The sequence below is a fragment of the Capra hircus genome, chromosome 15 (genome assembly GCF_001704415.2).
Source record: "Capra hircus breed San Clemente chromosome 15, ASM170441v1, whole genome shotgun sequence".
NCBI classification, from domain to species: Eukaryota; Metazoa; Chordata; class Mammalia; order Artiodactyla; family Bovidae; genus Capra; species Capra hircus.
In genome coordinates, this window is record NC_030822.1 from 31,959,897 (window position 1) to 31,983,090 (window position 23,194).

Here is a 23,194-nt window from a genome sequence, read left to right on the forward strand (position 1 = left end):
CCCTCACCTCCCTGGGCTTGCCTATAAATACCCTAGCTCTGTGTTTTGAATACCCCCTGGGAGGTAAAGGCAGAAGGGACCAGTGAGGAATCAGTCAGCAGCTCTGGGAAGAGCTTTCTGGCAGTATGAGCTTCTGGGGGTCAGGGTTCCTCTTTCACAGTGGCCAAGGACCTGAGGGTCCAGAATCCAGGATTTAAGAGATGTGCGTGCCACCTGCTGTGTCTGAGAAGGGTGCAGAAAGTTAAACTCACCCCGGGGACTTGTCCTGCTCTGGCTCATTAATTTAGTCCTATCTTTGTTCCCCCAACCCCTTAGGTTGCTAGACAAATAAAAAATTTCACCTAGAATCCCATTTTCTCCAGAAATTCTTCCTGTAGATCAAAAAGGAAGATAAACTGTGTCCAGGCTTAGGGGAGGGTGGGGAAGGAGGTGAAAAGAGGCATATCCCAGGGAGTTCCCTGGTGCCATAGTGGTCAGGGTTTCAGGCTTTCACTGCTGTGGCCCAGGTTCAGTCCTTGGTCAGGGAACTGAAATCCCACAAACCATGAAGCATGACCAAATGAAGAAGAAGAGAGGTAGTCCCAAAACCGGACTGCTCCTCAGGCAAACACAACAAATCCAGACAAGTTCTTTCATCCCCTTCTAATTTAGACTGGCTTCCCCAAAGCACTCCAAGATTAGAAAATCAGGAGTCACTCTGCTGGTCTCCATTGTTGTGAAACAGCAACTCATCTATTTATCCTGCCTGCCTCTTCCCCTAGAGGGTCCTGAGCACTGACAGTTGCCGGAACAAAAGATACTATACTATACTGTCTGGACAAATAGGTCTGCAGGGACACAACACGGGACCAGATCTGCTGGTATCAGTGTTTTCTCCTCTCTCCATTCTCCGGCTTTGGGGAATTGCTTCACTTATCCTGAGGCCTGGCACCCCAAGAAAGACTCCAAGAGATGGATTCAAATCTAGTAATTGAACAGTGGTCTAGAGTGAAGTGGGAAGTCCTCTAAGATCACATGACCAAGAGCAATGCAGCTGGGACTCAGACTCTCTACCCAGAAATCTCTCCTTATTCCTCAAGTGAGTCTCCATCACCTGAGAGGATCAATACAGAGATACTCCCTGAGGCCCAGGATGCTGAATGCAGAAGCAAACCCAATTAGGAGACAGTTGTTCCAGCCTGGATCTTTGATTTCTCTCTAGGTTCAGGGATTCGCTTTTTTTCATGGGAAGAGCTCTGGCCCAGAGCACCCTGGGCAGAGGCTAGTATTCCTGAGCCTAGAAGAGATACCCAGAAATAGATGGGAGAGTGTCACATTTCTGAGCAGCTGTGTGGGAAAGGTACAAGGGGTGGTATAAAAGAGAAACCTGCCCTCCCCCTCCCCTGGAGGCTGTCACTGGAGACCAACACCAGCTTCCAAGCCCCGGAGAAAGTCTAGGTAAGGGGCATACAACCCTCCTCCTGGGCACTGGGCACAGAAAGCTGTTTCCGAAATGCAAACTTTGGGGTGTTATTGGTAGAGTTATAGCAATCATTAAGAAAAGGTTCAAGAAACCTTTTATCTTTGTCTGTTCAGACTGCTATAACAAAAATACCACAGACTGGGTATCTTATCAACAACAAATATATACATAAAAGAGTCCTGGAGGCTGAAAGTCTGAGATCAGGGTGCTAGCCTGGTCAGATGATGGCTCTATTCCTGGTCATAGCCAGCACTTCCCCACTGGGCCCTCTCAAGTTGAAAATGCTAGGGAGCTCTGTGGGGTGTCTTTTATAGGAACAGCAATCCCAAGTCATGAGGGCTCATGAATTATGAACTAATGATCTCCCAAAGGCCCCACCTTCTAATACCATCACATCAGGCAGCAGGGTTCCAGCCTATGAATTTTGGGCAGACACCAACATGCAGACTATTGCATATTTGACAAAGAGGTCTGAGATACTAAGAGAGGCTGAGGCCATTGGGAAACTTGGGGATTTCTAGGGAGGGATTTGGAGTCCCAGTCCCTGTAGGGCTTCCCGGATGGCGCTGGTGGTGAAACTCCCTCTGCCAATGCAGGAGACCTGGGTCACGGGTTAAATCCCTGCATTGGGAACATCCCCCGGAGTAGGAAATGGCAACCAGCTCCAGTATTCTTGCCTGGGAAACTTCATGGACAGAGAAGCCTGACAGGCTATAGTCTATGAGGTTGCGAAGAGTTGGACAGGACTGAGCAACTGAGCACAGGTTTAGGTCACAGCTTTAATGCTTTTGGCCCAAAAACCATTTTGAAACTTCTAGGGAGTTCACACAAAACAAGGCTAAAGTAAACTAGAAAATACCCCCAGTAGGGGATGTTCATCATGGGCCTGGATGAGGGGAAACCGACAAGAGAGGTGCCCTGAGCAGGATGAAGGAAGGACAGAAGGGCAGCAGCTGGGAGAGGAAAAGGGGTTGCCAGTGCCTCCGCTTCCTGACCTCCCAGGCCCTCCCTGCCACTCTGGCCCCCACACCATTGCCCCAGAACTGGTCACTAGGCCACCAATCCACCTGCTCTGCAGGGGTCTCCATTATTAGCGACACCCAGAAAGCCTCTCAGACTTTCAGCAAACATGCCAGGAGGCCTCATGTGTGCCTGGCCTTGGGCTGAGCCCTGGGGACACAGAGTGGGGGTCATACCTGGTCCTGCCCTCAGGGAACTCACAGGCCAGGAGGGGAGGCAGACTCAGAAGGCAGCACAGTATGATTAGCACAGTGACAGAGGAAAGCGCAGGGTGATTCAGGAGGCCAGAGGAGTCGGAGGGCTTCCTGGATGAGGTGGCCCCTGAGCTAGTCCTGGAAGAGTGGGTAGCAGGAGAAGGGCAGCCCCAGCACATGGAGGGAAGCAGCAGCGCCTCACCTGGGACTCCGTTCTGTGCCATCCATGTGAAGCAAGGGTGGAAGAGCACGAGGCTGAAGAGGTTGGGGAGGGCCAGGTCACAGAGGGCTCCAGATGCCAGCACTCTGTCCTGAGCCTAGGAGGGAAGTTTTGTTTTGTTATATTGCCTTTTTTTTCATTCTTGTAGTGTTCTCATCCCTTCCCTCATAATTTTCATGTCTGTATTTTGAGATGTTTCTCCCAGTCAGATTTGGCACAGAGGGTTCCGAAGCAGGTGAGGAACATCATCAGCTGTGCTCCAGACTCATTGTGCTCCCTGCTCCAGGGGAGCGTGGAATTGCAGGGGCGACAGTAGAGGCAGGGACACCAGGGAGGAGCCAGGGGCTGACCGGATCCTTGGTTGGGGGGGGTGGTGGTGATGGGGAAAGAGAAGGACCACAGAAGGTGAACTCATTCTGTGCACAGCACTCCTGGGTGACCAATTCAGTGTTCGATGAGTGAATGGAAAGCCAGTTTACCATCTTGGGTGACTGGATGAGTATCAAGGATGGCAGATTACATGACTCTTTCCTGATGGAAAATTCAGAGGAACTACCTTGGGCTGGATGAAGCCTGGAGAGAAATTCATCACAAGGATCCCAGGGTATTTCTCGGTACCCAAAGGCCAGACGTGAAGAGTCTCTGGGAACCCAAGGAAGGGCCTCACTCTGCCTGTGCTTTGGCTTGAAGCCACTCTCTTTGCTCCGCAGCGCTCCCTTCTTCTTTCCCCAGGGGCCTCATCTCTCCCTGACTTCAGTACACCTGTGATCCTCAAACGCCTCTTGATGTCCATTCTGCTCCCTCTCAGACATTGGCCCCTGCAGACGAACTGAACTGTCCTATGTTCACACAGGACAAACTGAACTCTGGGATCACTTATTCAGTACATTTTTAATTGATCATCTATGTGTTGAGATGAGCAAGATGAGATTTCAAAGTGTAGTCTGCTTTACTCTCTATTTCCAGCTTAGAGCATGGGAACCTGAGTGTGAGCCTTGATTTCCCCATCTCATCTCCTAAATCTCATCAGATACCATGCCCAGTAAATTCTACATAGTGAGGTAGGGTCCACTCTCACTACCAATACCTTAGGCCACATGATTCAGTGTCCTCAGTCTGACTTCACAATTCTCTTTCCCTATTCTAAGCCTCTGAAATCTTTGATTTCTGTGTCTCTGAAGGACAGAGACAGGGCAATGGAGAGGCAGTGAGAGAGGCAGTTGGCTTCCTGTTTTCGCTGCATGACCATTTTGCTGTGGGCCGCAAAATCTCAGTGGCATGCAAACATTTATTCTCATGCTCCTGGGCCTTCAGGTTGACTGTAGATGGGCTAAAGTGAGCTTGGATGGGCAGCTCTGCCTCAGGCTGCCAGCCTGCCTCAGCTGGCTGCCTCCTTGTTGTGGGCTGGGCCCACATCTGCTCCTCTGGGGCCCAGGCTGGAGGAACAGTTCTGGGCTATGTTCTGATGGTCTCTGACCCCAAAAGAAGGCCTTCTCTCTGGTTTGGGTTCCCTGCAAAGCAGACCTAGAGGCAAGGACTTGGGTGTAGTGATCTTATTTGTAAGGTGATCTCAGGAAGTACAAATAAAGGAGTGGCAAAGTGAGACAGAGAAGAGAGACAAGCGCCCTTGCAAAAAGTGTGTGACCACTGTGGTCAGCTAGGTCTCTCTGGGGACCCTCTGTGGACTAGGGAATCTGACCTTCCACCCTCACTGGGCGAGAGTTGTTCCTGGGAACATGACATCTCCTGCACTTTGGGGCTGCCCTGAGCAAGCTCCCAGGGTGGTGCAGAAAGGCTTGGACACAGGAATATATGGAGCGCTAGGGGTGGGGAGCTGCCAGACGCTTGAGAATTGTTCATTGCTCATGTGTTTCAGGGAGAAGGTGATGACACCCACTCCAGTACTCTTGCCTGGCAAAGCCCATGGACGGAGGAGCCTGGTGGGCTGCAGTCCATGGGGTCGCTAGGAGTCAGACACAGCAGAGCGACTTCACTTTCACTTTCCACTTTCATGCATTGGAGAAGGAAATGGCAACCCACTCCAGTGTTCTTGCCTGGAGAATCCCAGGGACAGGGGAGCCTGGTGGGCTGCCGTCTATGGGGTCGCACAGAGTGGGACACAACTGAAGTTACTTAGCAACATGTGTTTCAACCTGAAGATGAGCTGAGGCAATACTATGAATCAGCAGTGGCAGGCATACTCTTTTATATTAAATCCATCTATTATTAAGAATATCAAATCCCAGGAAGGACTCTGAGTGTCTCACTTAGGTTGTGTGTCCAAATGTGAACCAATCACAATGACCAGGGCATTAGAGTACCAGTTCGGGGGGCTAATGTTCCCCTCATGAGGGTACAGAGTTAGGAAAGCCCCCAGTGAACCCATGGACTGGAATTTCCATAAGAAGAGGATCTATTATAGAAGTTCAGGTTCCTTTGGTGGATTCCAAAGGGCCACAAGAGTTCATGCAGCTTTTTGCTGCTATATACTCTGCCCATTCACATTCTATCCTGGAACGAGGGAGCCGTATCTCAGGCTCTAGTCCCCATGTGATGCCATTTTCAATTCTATCTTCTCTGTGTCTCCTCTAGACAGCCCAGCATTTAAACCCACTCCTGCTGCAAATGTGTCTTCATCAGGCTCTTTGGCTTCTTGTAACATACATCACACGCTACTTGAAATTCCTCACTCCAGCTGCATCTCCACCTTAAAAGAGTTTCCAGAAGCAGGGATATGGGTTTTGTTTCTGCTCTGTGATCACAGTTTTATTCTCAGCTCCTGGCGCATTACAGGATGCTCAAGAACTTTCTGTTGAGAGGCTTCCTTGGTGGCTCAGTGGTACAGGATCCACCTGCCAATGCAGAAGACATGGGTTTGATCCCTGATCTGGGAAGATCCTGGATCCCTGATCGTATGGTGCACAAGGCGACTAAGCCCGTGCAGCACAAGTACTGACCCTGCGCTCTGGAGGCTGGGTACGGCCACTACTGAAGCCCTGGTGCCCTAGAGCCCGCGCTCCACAAGGAAAGACACTGCAGTGAGAAGCCTGCATCCTGTAAGTCGGGAGCATCCCCCGCTCGCCGCGAGGAGAGAAGAGCCTGTGCAGCAATGGAGACCCAGCACAGCCAAACAGAAACTAATCAATTAAGTTACTACTGTTTTGAAAAGAATTTTGTTGAATGAATAAGCAGGTTTTGAGGGAGGGAAGATAAGGAGTTCAGTTTGGAACATGTTCAATTTGATGAAAACGTGCTGTTAACTCCCTTGCCCAGAGAGGCTCACACCTCAATTTAAACTGTGAATTGGCAGTGATACGATCTTAGATTGGGAAACATAAAATTATAGCCACAGAACATTCCCATGTCCTAGGGTCATTGATCTATCAAAACTTAGGCCCCACCAAGAGGGGATCAGGGAGCAGGGATGGTTCACCTAAGCAAGACTAGGGAGGGTGTGCATCCACCCTGAGAGTTGTGTAAGGTCTGTGTGAAGGCACACAGATCTATCTTCTGAGAACTTTTCGTTTTCATCAGCTCTCCAAAGATAAAAAACTACTCACTATATTATGGTTTGGATAAAAGAGGGAAAACAGAAATACCTAAGCATCTGCTGATATGCGCCTGGAGTATCTCTGCCAGGATGATGGGGAATGGGAACACTAGTGCCTCTTGGGGAGAGGGGATGGGGTTGAGGAATCAGAGAGAAGGACATTTCACTGCATGCCTTGTGGACTATAAACTATGAAAAATGAAAATGTACTACCTTTTTGAAACTTAAAACTTAATAATATTAAAAAATAAAGCTATGGGGGTTCCCTGGCAGTCCAGTGTTAGGACACTGCAGTTTCACTGCTGAGGGCCCGGGGTTCCATCCCAAGTTGGGGAATTTACCTCTTGGCTCACTAGCACAATGAATCATAACATTTTTTATTTATTTATTTTTCCATACCTCACGGCTTGTGATTCATCCTGTTAGTGAGCCAAGAGGTAAATTAGATAGATACCATTTGCACCCACCAATTAAATGGAAATTAAGAGATTCATATTGGCCAGTGTTGGCAAAGACTTGGAGAAAAGGGCACTTTTGTCCACTGTTGGTGGGAGGTGAAGAGGGACATTTTGGATGCCAACTTGGCAGTGGCTATCTAAAGGAACACTATTCAGATCCTTTAAATATCACCTTGCTATCTTTCCTTTCAAAACATGCAGACAAGTAGATAAGGATTTATATACACAACTGATCACTGCAATATCACGCGTAATATCAAAGACTGAGGAAAAAACACTAAGTGACCGTCAATAAGGAAACGGTTAAATAAATTATGGAGTAACTCTACTATGAAATCCCATGCTGCCATTAAAACAAACAAGGTAGATATGATATATGACATGGAAGGAAATTTATGGTACATTGTTTCCTTTGAAAATGTGGTAGAACCTGCATGTGTAAGCATGTTTCCTTTTTCTTTTTGAAAAAGTGACAGTAAGAAAACCAAAACTAGGCTGCACTCAGAAAACTATGTGTGTATGATACTTAAATATTATATTATTTGTATGTACATCAAAAAAAGGTCGTGAAGGGTCCCATTACCAGGAAAACAGCAGGCCTGGGTAATAGTGCAAAGGGGACGTGGAGGGAGAAGAAGAAATGGGGGCCTTGGGCATTGTGATTCATTCATATACAATGAGCATGCGTTACTTGGTAATAAACAGAAATAAAGAAGCACCACCAACTTGGAAACTGTTCCAATCTTGACCCAAAGCTGGAACACCTTCCTGGAGCCCTGCTCTGAGCCTGTCCCTGAGGTTCTGCTGTGGCCTCACCAGCTGACCACTCCTGGATCTGCCCTGTTCCAGCCTCAGGTCCCCATGAGGGGAAGCCCGGACCTCTCACTGTGGGAGTCAAGCTCCTTCAGGACTGACCCCAAGCTTTCCAACATTCCTACCCTGCACCTCCCACATTAGAAAAGTGTCTTTCACTCTTTACATCGTGAGAGTTCCTACCTCCAGTACCTTTCCTGTTCCCATTCCTGCCGCGCCTACCATCTTTCCCTCTCCAGACTCCAGTATTTTCTCTCCCACCTCCATTGACTTAAGCCTTATTCTCCTCTTTATCCCGTAAGACCCTAGTCACATGTTCCTCCTCCAGGAAGTCTCCTACGTTCCTTCCAGCAAGAAGGGGCCTCTCTCTCTTCTAAGCCTCCATTTCTATGCTGTGACCCTGTGCCAAGCAGTGTAAGTGACCCAGACCAGGTATCAATCCATGTTTTTCTGTTTGTTTGTTTATGCATTTAGGCCACGCTGGTCTTACTCGTGGCACACAGGGTCCTCCACCTTCACTGTGGCCCGTGGGATCTTTCTAGGTGCAGCACATGAACTCTCAGTTGCAGCAGGTAGGATCTAGTTCCCTGACCAGGGATCAAGCCAGGGCCCCCTACATTGGGAGAGTGGAGTCTTAGCCACTAGACCACCAGGAAGTTCCAATTCCTCTTTATTGAACTGTGCAGATTCTCTTTTTCCAGGTGAGGAAACTGAGGCCCAGAGAGTGACTTGAGCAGGGTCATCTCCAACATGCAGAGCCCTGCCATGATGTCTCTGCTGCTTGTGTCCATGGGCCTCATGGAAGCACTTCAGGTACGGTCATCCCCTGCTGTCCCCATCCCCCAGCTGCTGCCTTCTGAACCCTGCTGGATGCTTCCTTTGGGGATGGCTCAGTCTGAGGGGACAGCCCTGGAGCCCAGTCTCAGGGCATCTATTGCTGGTAGTTCCCAATCCCCTTTCCCTCCAGGCTTCCCTTGTGGCTCAGCTGGTAAACAATCTGCCTACAATGTGGGAGACCTGGGTTCGAAAGATTGCCTGGAGAAGGCAAAGGCTACCCCCTCGAGTATTCTGGCCTGGAGAAGTCCTTGGACAGTACACTCCATGGGGTTGCAAAGAGCTGGACACGACTAGTGACTTTCACTTCACTTCCCCTCCAAGTGTGTTTGGGGCCCTTCATCTCTCTCAGCTCAGTGGAGGAGGGGAGCTGGATAGCAGGGCTCCTGTTCTCCTGGGGCCTACCCTCTCAATCCTTGCTGCTCCCCCTCTCGCAGGCCCAGAGCCACCCCGTCATACGACGAGACCTCCTCTCTCGAGAAATGCCCCTAGACATGGCCCTGGCCTCCTTTGATGACCAGTATGCTGGCTGTGCCGCAGCCATGGCGGCTGCTCTCCCGGAACTCAACCGCACAGAGTTCCAGGCCAACAAAGTGTACGCTGATGGCTGGGCGCAGGCAAGCAGCCAGTGGCGGGAGCGCCAGGCCTGGGGGCCCGAGTGGGGGGTCAGCCCTACCCGTGTGCGCGCCCCCCTGGGCTTCCGAGAAGAGCACGGGGTGGCCCTCCTGGCTTACACGGCCAACAGCCCCTTGCACAAAGAATTCAACGCGGCTGTGCGTGAGGCGGGTCGCTCCCGGGCCCACTACCTCCAGCACTTCTCCTTCAAGACACTCCACTTCCTGCTGACCGAAGCCCTGCAGCTGCTGAGCAGCGGCCAGCGCCCACCCCAGTGCCACCAGGTGTTCCGAGGAGTGCAGGGCCTGCGCTTCCGGCCGGCGGGGCCTGGGGCCACCGTCAGGCTAGGGGGCTTTGCCTCTGCGTCCCTGCAGAATGCTGCGGCCCAGCACTTTGGGGAAGACACCTTCTTTGGCATCTGGACCTGCCTTGGGGCCCCAATCAAGGGCTACTCCTTCTTCCCTGGGGAGGAGGAAGTGCTGATCCCTCCCTTTGAGACCTTCCAGGTGATCAACGCCAGCAGGCCAGCCCAGGGCCCCTCCCGCATCTTCCTCCGGGCCGTGGGCAAGCGCAGCACATACAACTGCGAGTACATCAAAGGTGAGCACGGCACGTGCCAGCCAGCAGCTGTGCACAAGGTGGGCTTCCCCGTCCCATTTTCAGGGGCCACACACACAGTCTAAGCCAGAGCTGGCCACTTGCCTGCTGGGAGACGGAAGAGGGTTTTTGGCCACGTGAGGGCCAAACAGACTTGATCAGGCTTTTCTCCCAGATGAAAGCTGTTGCCAGAAATGAGTGTGGGCCCCCACCATGTTTTCCGAGAGGACTGTGTTTTTTTGACTGAGCAGAAACCCTGGGCTGTGCATGTACTGGGTCAAGGTGACAGTGAGGTGGTGAGACAACATTTGGGTGCCATCCCCCTAAGCTCCAGTTTGGGTTCTGGCAGTTTGGGTTCTCAGGTGTTTTCCTCTCCACCATCCCAGGACCAGGCAGAGGAGTAATCATGAGGATGGGCCCAGGTCCTTAGTCAGAAGGGGCTGTGGGCTGCTGGTCCTGGTTGAGGGATGCCAGGCAGGCTGTTGGCTGGATCCACCAACCACTTCTCAAGTGGGAGTAGGTCCATTGTGGCTTCAGATCCCACCCTGGACAGCATCATGAGCACGCATGTCGATGGAAGGTGACAAAGACTGGCAAAGAACATAAACTAGCTCCTCCTTGGCTAGGACAAGACAGGGGAGAAGGAGCGGTGGGTGTGGCCTGGAGGCAAAGTTACAGGCCAAGGGAGGAGAAGGAGAGCCCAGATCATCCTGGCTTTGAGGGCTGGGGCCTTCCTGGCCCTGCTGCTCGTGAGTCTAGTCAAACCCAGGCAAGGGTGGTCCCACTGTAAGGAAGCAGAATGAGGGGAAAAGGCACCAGTTTCTCCGAGAGCTAGTCAGGGAGGTTCTCTGGGGTCCCTTTGTGTCCTGAGCTCTATGGAGCCTTTGATTCTTTGCTGTTTCCTTCCTGCAGACAAGCAGTGCAAGTCTCAGCGCTGCCGTCTGGATAACTCAGGTAAGGGCTGCAGGCATCGGCAGGACTCTGTTCAGAGATGAGCTGACTGCTCTGGGTCTGGGATCCTCTCCTGGGTGAACATTCCCCTTAAATGAAAAACAACCCTCTTTTAATTTAAAAAAAAATCTAGACTTTCTTAAGCAGACACCTGTGGGGGTTGCTAACCTTTCCCACAGGGTGTATATGTGGGTGGTAGGGGGCGAGCTGACACACCTGCTCCCCTCCACCCGGGCCTGGGGCCGGCCCCTCCTTCACAGGACGTCGCTGATCAGACCCCAGGGAGCTCCAGGCTGCACTGAGGTGACAGTGGGAAGGGCCACAAAGGCCTCCCCAGGCCTTCTCCTCCTTCCGCTGGGGAGCCCTCTGTCTATAACTGTGCTCAGAACTCCCTCAGACTGCCTCCCAAGGCCAAGGTCAGGTCATGGGTGCTGGAGACCTGGGCTTTAACCCAGGCTCTGCCCCAACTCTGTGACCAATTCTTCCTCTCTGAACCTCAGTTTCCCTATCTGTATCATAAGCATATTGGACTAGATGGTCCCCAGATTCTCTGTGGCCATGACTCAACTCTTCTCTTCTCTAATACTTGCTGGGCCACGGCTTGCCTGAGGCATCACCTCTCCAGGTGGGAACAGGCCACTCCCAGGGAAGAAATCACAGCTGCTCCTAACCCTGGGGTCCTGCCTTCTCCCTCAAGGCTTTCAGAACAGTGGGCAGGAAGGAGCCTCAGCCTCCACTTTGCTCCCACCCTTCTCATGACACAATACCACTCTGGGTTCCGGGCACACGAGTCCTCATTGCGACCCGATGGTGCAGATACTGTCATCACCCCTGTTCCACGGATGAGAGAGGCACAGAGAGGTGAGGCAAGCAGCCCCACACACAGACCTAGCAAGGGATGGGGCCCAGACAGCCTGGCCCTGGAGCCCAACTCTGAACCACCACACCAGGCTGGCCCCTGCCTCACATTATTCTTACTGCACAAAAATCAACTGGAAGGAGGCGGGACAGGAAATACTGCCCTTGTTACATAACCAAGTGAGGCCCAGAGACAGAAGTGACTTGCTCCAGATGACAGAGTCATCTGTGGCAGAGTCAAGACCAGCCAAGTCTCCAGCTTCCAACCCGGCTGGAGTTCTGATAATGTCATTTCAGGCACTGAGAAAGTTTAGGATTCCCCCTCCCCACCCCCAACTCCTCTCCACCAGTGCCTCTTCCACCAGAGTCTGGGCAGAGGAGCAAAGATCAGCATCACCAGATTTCACTCAGATCTCTACCCCACTTCATCCCACCCTGCAGTGCCTCAGTTGTGTCAACAGGCGGCTGGGGCATAAACTTAATGACCTCTGGAAAGGGAACAGGGACTCTCCTTATCTCTTCATCTCTGTCTGCCTTTCTCCCAAAATTCTTCCTCACTTTGTCCCTGAATCTCTCTGCCTCTGTTTTCCCTGCAGCCGTGGGTCAGAGCCCTCTTTCTGCAGTCTGGTCCCTTCTACTGCTGCTCTGGTTCCTTGTTGGGGAAGTCTTTCCAGAGCGTCTGGGCCTCCTCTAATCCATGAGCCACTGAACAGCTCTGCCTGTAGCCTCTGCCCAACACGAGGATGTCAGCCACACGCGTGCTCTGAGTATGGCCAAGATCTGGGGTAACTCCATCCGCAGGAAACTCTGGGACCTTCTCTGGTGGTTGCCGGGCCTGATAGCAGGAAGAAGAAAATGTGGGGACTGAGCCTCTCTCAGGGGTCTAGGAGTCAGATGCTGAAGAGAGGTGGGGGACTGCAGGACAGGTAATCACTCAGCTGGAGATAGATTATAGTAGTTGGGGAGAAAAGTACTTGGCCGTGGTATTCACTGATGTTACTCAAATGCCTCCCATGTGCACCTGGACAGCTCTTCGCTCTTGCAGGAAGCCTTCTCTGACCTCTCCTCCTTGCTAGGTTAGGGGCACTGCCTCTGGCCTCCCATCTCCAACTATGAGCTTCTGAGGGCAGGGACTGTGTCCAAGGTACACAGGTGGAACCAGAAAACACGTGGAAGTCAGAAAGGATCAAACACCTTGTGAATGGCTGGTCTTTGTCCTGCCCCCACCTTCGGCACTGTCAAGCTCTCTGGATGCCACTGTGTGACGCTCACACAGTGAGAACGTGGATGGACTGAACCTAAATCCAGAGAGGAGAGAGCAGGGAAACAGCAGAGAGACCTTTAGGGATCTCAATCAAGTGCCAATCATTTTCTTATCAGCAAAGATGTAATTTCCACTCCGATTCATGGGTCCTCAGGTCCCTAAGAGGCTGGATTTCCAACTTGCACCACCAAGAGCCTAAGGGTGAGACAGGTCACGGAGGAGATGCGAGGCACACATTACTTTATTATGAGTTGGAGCTTTGGGTCGAAGTGCTTATGTGGCCTCCTGCTGTGGAGAGTGGACCAGGAACCCTGAATCTCCAGTCACCTTCTCTGAGCCCCTAGACAGGGTCAGGCTAGACCAAGTCTCTGTAACAGCAGCCACAGAGGAAGGGAGAGAAGACAGGAAATGGGGCAGTGGTGTCATGCCTGCACGCTCCCCACTCAAAGTGCCTAAACTCAGCACCGAAGTCCAGTTCTGTCCCTCCCAAACTGCACTTTGATCTTGACCCTTCTCAGAGTTCCTCCTCTGCAGGAATCAGGGGAGCACCAGGCTCTGATTTCCCTTGGAGGTTAGAGTATGGAGATGATGAATATTCCTGGCCCGTGAAGTGAGTAGTGCTGAAGAGAGGATGTCCCAGGCTCCTAGGCCCAGTGGAGAGACGCTGGGTGGCCTGAGGGTCGACCACCACCTGGCCTGGCTGATCCATCCCCATCTGGAGCTGCTGTGGCTGCAGCAGACCCCCGGGACTCACAGGGCCCGCACCAGCACCAGAAGGCTCATGACCAGAGCCATGGAGAAGAAGATGCCCAGGAAGAAACGGTCCATGACCCGGGCCAGGCGCTTCCAGTCCTCATGGCGGCGCTGGGCAGCCCGGTGGCTGTGGAAGGCGCTGGCGATGGTGGCCACGTGACGCAGTAGGGCTTCCTGACGGCACAGACACCGGGGCTCATGGCAGGGACCTGCTGGGGGGCCAGTGCCTCTGTCAGGAGGCTGGGGACTGGGGGATGACTCAGGTGGTCTAGACTGCCCACAGGGCTCCCCTCGTTCCCGCACACACAGGCCCCGTGCCAGGCGTCCGAGCAGGAGGGCCCGAGCCCAGGCTGGCACAGGGCGGGCACTGGGGCCACAGTAATGCAGGTTCATGATCAGGATGGTGAGCGCCGTGGAGAAGGTGACCATGGTCATGGTGGCCATGTAGTACTTTCCTGCAAAAGAGAGAAACGGAGCTGAGGCCCCAGACAAGAGCTCAGGCTCCAGAGCTCCCTAGCTGCTGAACACAGGAGGAATGAGCTCATCCCCCACCAGGCTCTCAGGACCCTCAACATAGACGGAAGAAAGTGGGAAGGAGGGAAGGGCCAACATCTCCCCTCCCACATCCCCACATCTGGTTCTCAGAAGCTTCCTGCTCCCTGGTTGCCGCCCTCACTGCTAAAGCCTGGACTTACCCACAGTCCCCTGAAAGTCACACTCTTAAATAGAACCACCATGACCTGGGCAAGTTACAATAGAACCTTCCTGGTGGATTCCCAGGTAGCGCTAGTGGTAAAGAACCCCCTGCCAATGCTGGAGACATAAGAGACTCCAGTTCGATCCCAGGTTGGGAAGATTTCCAGGAGGATGCCATGGCAACCCACTCCAGTATTCTTGCCTGGAGAGTCTCATGGAGAGAGGAGTCTGGCAGGCTACAGTCACACAGAGTCGGACACGACTGAAGTGACTTAGCACGCATGCACACAGGTCTGTGGTGCTGCTCCCCAGAGTTAATAAATGTCAAGCGTTCAAGAGCATGCCTGGCATGCAGTGAGTACTTCAGACGTTTTGCCTATTATTCTAATACTGGGGAATGTGGATCATCCTTCAACAAGTCCTTGAGTAAAGACCAACTCCTGGACTTCCCAGGTGGCACAAATGGATAAGAATCCACCAGCAAATGAAGAGAACAGGGGTTCCATCCCTGGTCCAGGAAGATTCCACATTTTGCCGAGCAACTAAGCCCGTGTGCCAGAACTACTGAAATCTGCGTGCTCCAGGCCCGCAACAAAGAGGGGCCTCCACTCTCCACAACTAGAGAAAGCCCTCATGCACCAGTGAAGACCTAGCACAGACATAAATAAATGAAATTAAAAAACCAAAAAAGACCAACTCCTTCCTCCTCCCCTACAAGTGAGGGGAGGGCTATTTTCGCTGGAAGGGGCCTATCTCTTCCCCCTCCATCTCAGAACGACGCAGGACCACCAAGATGCTCGGCGGGGCCCCTCGGTTGACCCAGGCCAGTCTGGCTACGGCCCCCGCACCTGCGGAGGGCCTCATGCGCCAGCCCCCGGGGTGGGGGGCAACCTCCCCGCAAGCCCCTCCCTGGCAACCCTGGGGCCCTCGGAGCCCACCGATGAGCGGCACGCTCTCTGCCGGTGGCATGCTCTCGGCCAGGATCAGCTGGAAGACGGTGAGCGCCAGCAGCACGGTGACGCCCAGCGACACCTTCTCGCCCGAGTCCGCGGGCAGGTGGAAGGCGAGCGGCGCCAGCAGCGAGATGAGCACGCAGGGCAGCAGCAGGTTGCACACGTAGGCGGCGGCGCGGCGGCGCAGCAGCAGTGTGAAGGTCACGTCCGGGTAGGGCTCGGAGCAGCAGCCATAGGTGAGCACGCGCCGCCGGGCTGGCATGCCCAGCACGCGCCACTCCACGTTCTCCACGAAGTCGGCCAGGCTGGCGGCGGCGCCTCGCGGCCGAACGTCCAGCTGGTGCCCGCCGTGTGTCCACGAGCCGAAGGTCAGGCCGCAGCTCTGCGCGTCGAACGGGAAGGCCGACACGTCCACGCGGCAGGAGCTGCGCGTGATGGCCGGCGCGTCCCAGCGCACGGCGCCGTCGTGCCGCAGGACCACGTTGGTGCTGGCTGAGGCTGGGGCCTGTGCGTCCGCCCTGTGGGCAGGGGTTGGGGTTGGGGGCTCCCTGAGGTGCCGCGGGGTTGGATGTCGGGGCTGATCCTTGGAGGGGGTGCAACTCCAACCCTCTGGGGGACTCATAGAGGGCCCTCTGTGTCTTTGGAGGCCTAATCGGGCCACGGCCTTCAGGGCCCAGAAGGAGACAGGTCTAGCCCTAAAGGGGATGTGGGGTGCATGGTAACTTTTCTTGGGTGCCATCTGCAAAGTGCCTGGAGGGGCCCTGGGGAAAATGTACGGACTCGGCCCGGAAGGGTGAAATGTGAGATACAGAGGTACGTTTGCCCCAGAACCCTGGCTGCGAGGGATATAGAACTAGTCCTGAACCACACAGTGGGTTCCTGGGAGACATTCAGCCTGGGTTGGCTTGGGGTTGCTATCAAGGGACTGTGAGGTCCCTCCAGTAGGTCGTTGCCATGAGCTGTGGTGTCAGGAAGCCCTACTGCACCACACAGCCACCACTGCCGACACCTTCCTGGCAGTTTCGAAGGCTCCCAGGGCAAAGCTTACGGGGCACCCTAGAGTCAGGTTTGGTGTGGGGGATGGGGAAATAAGTGCATCCTCAGAGCCAAGGGCATCTCTTGGGTGGAGGGGAGGGACCCAGGCAGGCAGTACTTGTTGTAGAGTACGATGTCCGGCCTCCACACGAGACTGCTGGGGATGCGGATGGCATCCAGACCACCATAGGTGTCAGGGTCCCATCGTAGGTAGGCGTCTGTCCACTCCTGTCGGATCCACAGGTACAGGGTCAGCACCTGATTCCGCTCATCCTAATTGGGGGCAGAGGGCAGGCTTAGATGTGGACACATGTCTGTGCATACCCTCCTTTGTGTGTGCACACTCAACTGCAGAGCTCTGGTCAGCACCCCCAGACCTGACTTGCCCACACAGTCCAGTCCCCACAGTCTTGCTGTGTGACCTTGGCAGGCCCTTCTCCTTTGGGCCTGAGTTTCATCAGCAGTTACATGCTAGTCACGAACTCGAGTGTGCAAGTATTTGGCACATTGTGGATACCCACTGGTTAATAGCCAGCACTTGGTAGCTGTTATATTAATGTTTCCAGGAAAGAATTGTTTGGAGAGCAATCCTAGTCTCCCACCCCCCATTCCTTTTTGTTTCCTAACCTCACCACGCAGCATGCAGGATCTTAGTTTTCTGACCAGAGACAGAATCCACGCTCTGCTGCAGTGGAAGCTTGGAGTTTTAACCACTGAACTGCTGGGGAAGTTCCTCGTCCCCCGTTCCTTCCTCCTCCCACCCTTCCAGCACACCCTGTGATTGTAGAGCAACGCACCATATCGATGATCTGGGACAGTGTCACCTCCAGGGTTACATTGAGGGCCTGGTCTGTGTCTGCCACAGGTCTCAGGGCACTGGTGTAGTTGGCAAAGAGGTCTCGGAACAACTTGTGTGCCAGCCTGCCCTCGGCTCCCAAGCACTCTGGAGGACCAGTAAGAAGGGGTGTCCACGGAGGCCGTGGAGCAGGGGCCTCGGCTCACACCCTCTACTCTCCACAAGACTGAGGCCCTGTCAGTGCCTTCTCTGTCTCACAGCTGTCTAACTGTCCCTGCTCTCCGTCTCTAGTTCTTCCCTGCCTGCCTCCGGGGACAGATGCAATGAGGTTGTAGTGTGAATAGTTACTGTCTCCCGAAGCAAGGCTGATGAGTTTCTTCTTCACCTGCCCCTTCCTAAGGACCTGGATTCTGCTTGCCCGGCCACAGATGCTGGAGGGGCCCCATTAGACCACAAGAGTCCCAGGCGCCACATAGCATGGGGGAATGTTAGTTCCCGACCAGGGATCAAACCCATGGCCCCTGCATTGGAAGCGCTGTCTTAACCACTGGACCACTAGGGAAGCTCCTGAGATATCAAGCTTTTAAAGAGACAAATTCAGCTAGATCAGTAGCTGCTTGAAAGAAAGTGAAAGTGTTAGTTGCTCAGTCTTGTCCAACTCTTTGCGACCCTGTGAACTTTTTAGCCTGCCAGGCTCCTCTGTCCATGGGATTCTCCAGGCAAGAATACTGGAGTGGGTTGCCATTCCCTTCTCCAGGGGATCTGTCTTCCCGACCCAGGGCTGGAACCTGGGTCTCCTGCATTGCAGGCAGATTGTTTCCTGTCTGAGCCATGGCTCCCCGGGCCTGCTAGATAAAGCCCCAACTCATCCTTCACGATCTGGTCTGCCTGGCTTTTCCCTCCCTATCCCTGGGAGCACCCCCCTCAACTGCTCCCACCCCAGCTAGGCAAGCCCCATCTTGCCCTCTTCAGCTCCCACTCTTCCAAACTCGCCAAATGGAGCTTTTTCCCAGCGCAGGAATGAAGAGAGAGCATGTGGAGAGAGATTTGGGGAGGATGGGAAGAACAGCAATGCCCAGAGAAGCCAGGACCGGTCTACTGAGCTTCATACCTGGCAGGAGTGGGAGCAGGAGCAGGAGGCCCAGGCTGGAGACAGAGAGGCCGAGGCTGAGGTGGTGGCTCCCGGGGCCCATGGCCTTGCCACAGCCAGAGGAGGGGCAGATCTCTGGGAGTGAGCCTCCTGGCTTGACCTGTGGCAGCGCCAGGCCCTGCTGGCAAGCGTGGCGTGGACAATCCCTGGAAGTCAGAAGGAAGATGGGGATCTCTGTTAGCCTCCAGGGAGCCCTGCGGCCCTTCCAGCGACCTCACCCTCCTATTGTACCGGCCCTGGAATTTAAGTACTTAGGCCTCGGCGTCTGCTGTTTCTCCTTCTCTGCTGGCCTCTGCCTCTCCTGGCCTCTGCCCTGTTCTCTGCCCCCTAAACCGTCTATGTCTTGCTCTCCGTCCCTCTGTAACTCTTTCTTGGTCTCTGCCGCCCTGACCCTGGTCTTCCTCTTTCCACTTTCTCTTCTTTTCTCCTGCCTGTTTCAGCCCCCTGGACTTCCTTAAGGCCTTCCCCTCACCTGACGCTGGGTGAGCCTGGTGCATTCTCAGCAGTACCGGGGCCGGGACTCTGTCCCTCCGAGGCACAGGACAGCAGGCCCGGCCCCCTTTTCCTTTCATTAGCTTAATTACAGAGTTGGGACACCGGTGTCCATGGGAACAGAGCAACTGAAACTGACACCTCAGGTCACTGGGACCTGAATTATTCAAATTCTGTAAGGTAGCACTCAGGCTTAGCTCAGGCCCAGCTTGGGGGACTGGCGATTCCAGGGTCAGAATCTGCAGGAGACTTGGGCTTAGAGGTGTGAGGGGACAGGGCCTATGGATGGCAACTGTCCCTACAGCTCTGTCATCTTTGCTGAGTTCTTTTTAAAAAAAATATTTACTTTTTTATCTGAGTGCACCCAAGTCTTAGTTGAGGCATGCAAGATCTTTCTTAGTTGTGTGGCATGTCAAATCTCATTCCCTGGCCAGGGATCAAATCGCATGGACAGAGGAGACTGGTGGGCTACAGTCCATGAGGTCACAAAGTCAGGCACCACTGAGTGACTTTAAAAATAACACAGAAGTATGTGTAATATGATTTAAGAAATGAGGATTGATAAATGAAAGAGCAAGTGGACTATTAAGAATGAGCAGTATTCAAGAATGAGCAGGTAGATTTCTCTCCCCATTCTTTCTAGTTTCTCTATCTGAGACTCCAATTAAATATATATTTAATTTAATTTTTATTAATTTATTAAAATTAATGTATTAGACACAGATGAAGAGGCAATTAATGAATTCAGAGACAGATGAAGAAATTACCAAAATACATCACAGGGAGACAAAAAGAAAATGAGTTTAGGAAACAGGAAGGAATCTGAAAGAATGTGTTAAATATATATTTAATTGGAGTCTCAGAAAGAGAAACTAGAAAGCATGGGGGAGACCCAGCACTAAAGAAATGAGAGATGCGAGGAGAAAGAGAGGAGTCAAAATCAGGAAACAAACAGAAAACAAATAATAAAGTGTTAAAGTCGGCTTCCCTGATAGCTCAGTTGGTTAAGAATCCACCTGCAATGCAGGAGACCCCAGTTCGATTCCTGGGAAAGATCAGCCTGGAGAAGGGATAGGCTCCCCACTCTAGTATTCCTGGGCTTCCCTTGTGGCTCTGCTGGTAAAGAATCCTCCTGCAATGTAGGAGACCTGGGTTCGATCCCCGGGTTGGGAAGATCCCCTGGAGAAGGGAAAGGCTGGCTACCCACTCCAGTATTCTGGCCTAGAGAATTCCGTGGGGTCCATGGGATCGCAAAGAGTCGGACACGACTGAGTGACTTCCACTTCACAAACTTAAAGTCAACTTACCAATATTTACATTAAAGTAAATGGCCTAAATACACTAATTAAAAGGCAGGGGTTGTAACACTATTAAGAAAATGAAAAGAGAAGCTAGAGATTGGAAGAAAATATTTACAGATCACATAGTCAACAAAGGACTTGTATCCAGAACCTATAAAAATTTCTCAAAACTGAACAATAATAAACCATATCAAATTTTAAAACGAGCCAAAAATTTAAAAACAACACAAGAAGACACACAAAAGAAAAAAAACTGGGCAAAGGAATTTGGGCATTTAAACAAAGAAAAGAACTGCCAATAAACGCATGAAAAGTGGTGAACGTAATTATATATTAGAAACATTCAAATTAAAATATCAGTGAGATACTCCATATTTCTTAGAATGGCTAAAATAAAAACGTTAACCATGCCAATTGCTGGAGAGGTTGCGAAGCTACTGCAACTTCCATATATGGGTGTGAGAATGCAACAGTGGCACAGCCACACTGGGAAATGGTCTGGCAGTTGTTTGGAATGTTAGGCACATGCTCAGCCGTACGACCCAGGAGCCCAATGCCTAGAGAAGCAACAACGTCCATGGTCACACAGAGTTCATGCGTGGTTGTAGCAGCTCCATTCATAACTGCCAAACCCATAAACAAACAAAATGTTCTTCAGTGAGTGAGTGGGTAAAAAACTGGTAGAGCCAAGCAATGGAATATTTAGTATTCGTTGCTAAGAAGAAATGAGCTATTAAGCTATGAAGAGACATGGAGGAACCTTAAGTGCATGTTAATAAGTGAAAGAAGCCTGTTTGAAAGAGCTACGTCTTGTATGATTCGAACTATATGACATTCTGAAAAAGGCAAAACTATGACGAGAATAGGAAGTTCAGTAGTTGGCAGGAGTTTCAGGAGTCTATGGGAGAAGACTCAACGGAAAACAGAGTTTTTAGGGCAGTGAAAAGACTCTATACTCTCTGTATGGTAAACACTCTCTATACCATAATGATGGATACATGTCTTTATACATTTGTCTAAACCCATAGAACTGACAACACTAAGCATCATCACATGTAAAGTAAACTATGCACTTTGACTAATGAAGATGTATCAATGTAGGTTCATCAGATGCAACAAAATGCTACTGGGGGAAACTATACATGTGCTGGGGCAAGGGGTTTGTGGGAAATCTCTGTACTTTCCACTCAATTTTGCTGTGAATCCAAAACTGCTCTAAAAAAAATAAAACCTTCATAAAAAATTTTTTTGAAAAAGGGATTAAGTACTGATCTATGCTATCAGATGGGGATTCCCTGGTGGCTCAGTGGTAAGAATCCACCTGCCTGTGAAGGAGACTCAGGTGTGATCCCTGGGTTGGGAAGATCCCCTGGAGAAGGAAATGGCAACCCACTCGTTTTCTTTCTTGCCTGGGAAATACCATGGACAGAGGAGGAGCCTGGTTGGCTAAAGTCCATGGGGTGACAAAAGAGTTGGACATGACAGAGACTAAACAACACCAACATAATACAGAAGAACCCTGAAAACATTATACTAAGTGAAAGAAATTGGGAACAAAAACTCAGGTATTGTATGAGTCCATTTACATTACGTTGTATAAAAACAAAACTATAGTGAAGGAGATCAGGTTGCCAGGAATAAGGGATAGGAAGAGGGTCACTGTAAAGAGATAGGAAAAGGGAGATTTTGGGGGTAATGAAACATTTTGTATCCTGATTGTGGGGTGGTTATACAAATCTGTATGTGTTAAAATTAACAACGGCACACCAAGTGAATTTTCTCATAATTTATAAAATGTTTGAACATAATTAATAAAACCCAGGGTTATTGTACTTGCCAAAGGGGAAAGACAGTGAGAGTTCCCTGGGGGTCCAGTGTTTAGGACTCCTTGTTTCCAGTGCAAGGGGCGCGGGTTTGATCCCTGGTAGGGCCAGAACGAACAAGACAAAAGCAAAGGTGGACAGCATGACACAAGAGTGAGTGGAGATGGTGCAGGGTTGGATGTGAGGCGAAAGATGTACCATTTTCAGCAGCACTTCTTCAACCTTTTGGGGGCACAAGGTTGTGTTACACTCAAGTTACACTTAAAAATAACATTTGGCAGCAGAATGCCTTTAGAGCAAAATAAAGGCTAAATTCAAGAGTGCTTCAAAACACTTGGAAATAGCACCTGCATAAATTGATTGAATCAGTTATAGAAAAATTGGTATGTTTACCTGAAAAAAAAAGTTGAAATATTTCTTGTATATAGTGTTTTGGGGTGAAAATGTTAGTTTGAAAAAATAATTATAAAAATTGGTAATTTTTTAAAAGCCATTATGAAAAAAAAAGAAAAAACACCTGAACAATAAGTGATGTAAGCCTCTATTTTGAAAATACAGGGCTTCCCTGATAGCTCAGTTGGTAAATAATCCACCTGCAATGCAGGAGACCCTGGTTCGAAGATCCCCTGGAGAAGGGATAGGCTACCCTATCCAGTATTCTTGGGCTTACCTTGTGGTAAAGAATGCACCTGCAATGTGGGAGACCTGGGTTTGATCCCTGGGTTGGCAAGACACCCTGGAGAAGGGAAAGGCAACCCAGTCCAGTATTCTGGCCTGGAGGATTCCATTCCTGTATAGTCCATGGGTTCGCAAAGAGTCAGACACGACTGAGCCACTTTCACTTTTGAAAATACTGAATCATATATAAAAAGATAAGGACTGTGCCATAATGAATTTTGGCATGATTCTTAGGTGGAAGCTTGATGGAAACTTTATAAAGGATAAATGAGGCTGGTAACAACTGAATCAACAACCTTAACATCACTAAAAGTGGGACAGCGAGACAGTGTCTTCCCAAGTGATGAAAAACAGCGCTACTAGTGAGAAAGAATGTGAGTCTAATCAAGTCTCTAGATCTAACCAGTGGCACGTAGCAAGTAAGGGAGTTAGAGGCACAGTCAGTCAAATCTAGAGGCCCCAGGCCTCTACACTAAAGGACAAACATCTCAGGTACTGCATCAAATAAAGGGCATTTTAAAAAGAGAGAGAATTTATCAACCAAATGTGGGCCCTGTTTAGATCCTGATTCAATCAAATCAACTGTAATAAAATTTTACTTCTGAGACAACTGGGGAAATTTGAAAATTAGGATATTAATATTCAGGAATTATTCTTGTGTTAGGTATGACAATGGTATTA

At 51.1% G+C, this 23,194-nt stretch overlaps 3 protein-coding genes across 4 annotated transcripts; 1 reads left to right on the plus strand and 2 right to left on the minus strand.

Moving 5' to 3' along the window:
• Positions 1,370 to 12,547, plus strand: ART1 (ADP-ribosyltransferase 1). Of its 2 annotated transcripts, XM_018059425.1 has the most exons (6): positions 1,396 to 1,437; positions 8,192 to 8,289; positions 8,419 to 8,530; positions 8,989 to 9,766; positions 10,676 to 10,717; positions 12,169 to 12,547. In XM_018059425.1, the coding sequence occupies exons 3-6, from the start codon at positions 8,468 to 8,470 to the stop codon at positions 12,264 to 12,266; spliced, it is 981 nt and encodes a 326-aa protein (XP_017914914.1). In that variant the 5' UTR covers positions 1,396 to 1,437; positions 8,192 to 8,289; positions 8,419 to 8,467; the 3' UTR covers positions 12,267 to 12,547. The 2 variants fall into 2 exon arrangements, with proteins under 2 accessions (XP_017914913.1, XP_017914914.1); XM_018059424.1 differs by lacking the exon at positions 8,192 to 8,289 and having other exon boundaries at positions 1,370 to 1,437.
• Positions 13,061 to 14,374, minus strand: LOC108637670 (neuronal acetylcholine receptor subunit alpha-10-like). The gene has a single exon (XM_018059426.1). It carries the CDS (start codon positions 14,031 to 14,033, stop codon positions 13,587 to 13,589), a length of 447 nt encoding a protein of 148 aa, XP_017914915.1. The 5' UTR covers positions 14,034 to 14,374; the 3' UTR covers positions 13,061 to 13,586.
• Positions 13,061 to 19,689, minus strand: LOC102177821 (neuronal acetylcholine receptor subunit alpha-10). The gene is made up of 4 exons (XM_018059423.1): positions 18,181 to 19,689; positions 17,071 to 17,216; positions 16,392 to 16,546; positions 13,061 to 15,756 (listed from the first exon to the last, which is right to left on the minus strand). The coding sequence occupies exons 1-4, from the start codon at positions 18,260 to 18,262 to the stop codon at positions 15,015 to 15,017; spliced, it is 1,125 nt and encodes a 374-aa protein (XP_017914912.1). The 5' UTR covers positions 18,263 to 19,689; the 3' UTR covers positions 13,061 to 15,014.

What these genes read in the sequence shown, in the direction of transcription:
- ART1 (XM_018059424.1), top strand. Translation starts at nt 8,468, where the DNA reads ATGCAGAGCCCTGCCATGATGTCTCTGCTGCTTGTGTCCATGGGCCTC. An exon ending in GCCTCATGGAAGCACTTCAG is followed by an intron (nt 8,531 to 8,988) that starts GTACGGTCATCC and finishes CCCCTCTCGCAG; the next exon opens with GCCCAGAGCCACCCCGTCAT. An exon ending in CTGCCGTCTGGATAACTCAG is followed by an intron (nt 10,718 to 12,168) that starts GTAAGGGCTGCA and finishes TTTTCCCTGCAG; the next exon opens with CCGTGGGTCAGAGCCCTCTT.
- LOC108637670 (XM_018059426.1), bottom strand. Translation starts at nt 14,033, where the DNA reads ATGGCCACCATGACCATGGTCACCTTCTCCACGGCGCTCACCATCCTG.
- LOC102177821 (XM_018059423.1), bottom strand. Translation starts at nt 18,262, where the DNA reads ATGGGCCCCGGGAGCCACCACCTCAGCCTCGGCCTCTCTGTCTCCAGC. An exon ending in CCTGCTCCCACTCCTGCCAG is followed by an intron (nt 17,217 to 18,180) that starts GTATGAAGCTCA and finishes CTGGTCCTCCAG; the next exon opens with AGTGCTTGGGAGCCGAGGGC. An exon ending in TGTCCCAGATCATCGATATG is followed by an intron (nt 16,547 to 17,070) that starts GTGCGTTGCTCT and finishes GCCCCCAATTAG; the next exon opens with GATGAGCGGAATCAGGTGCT.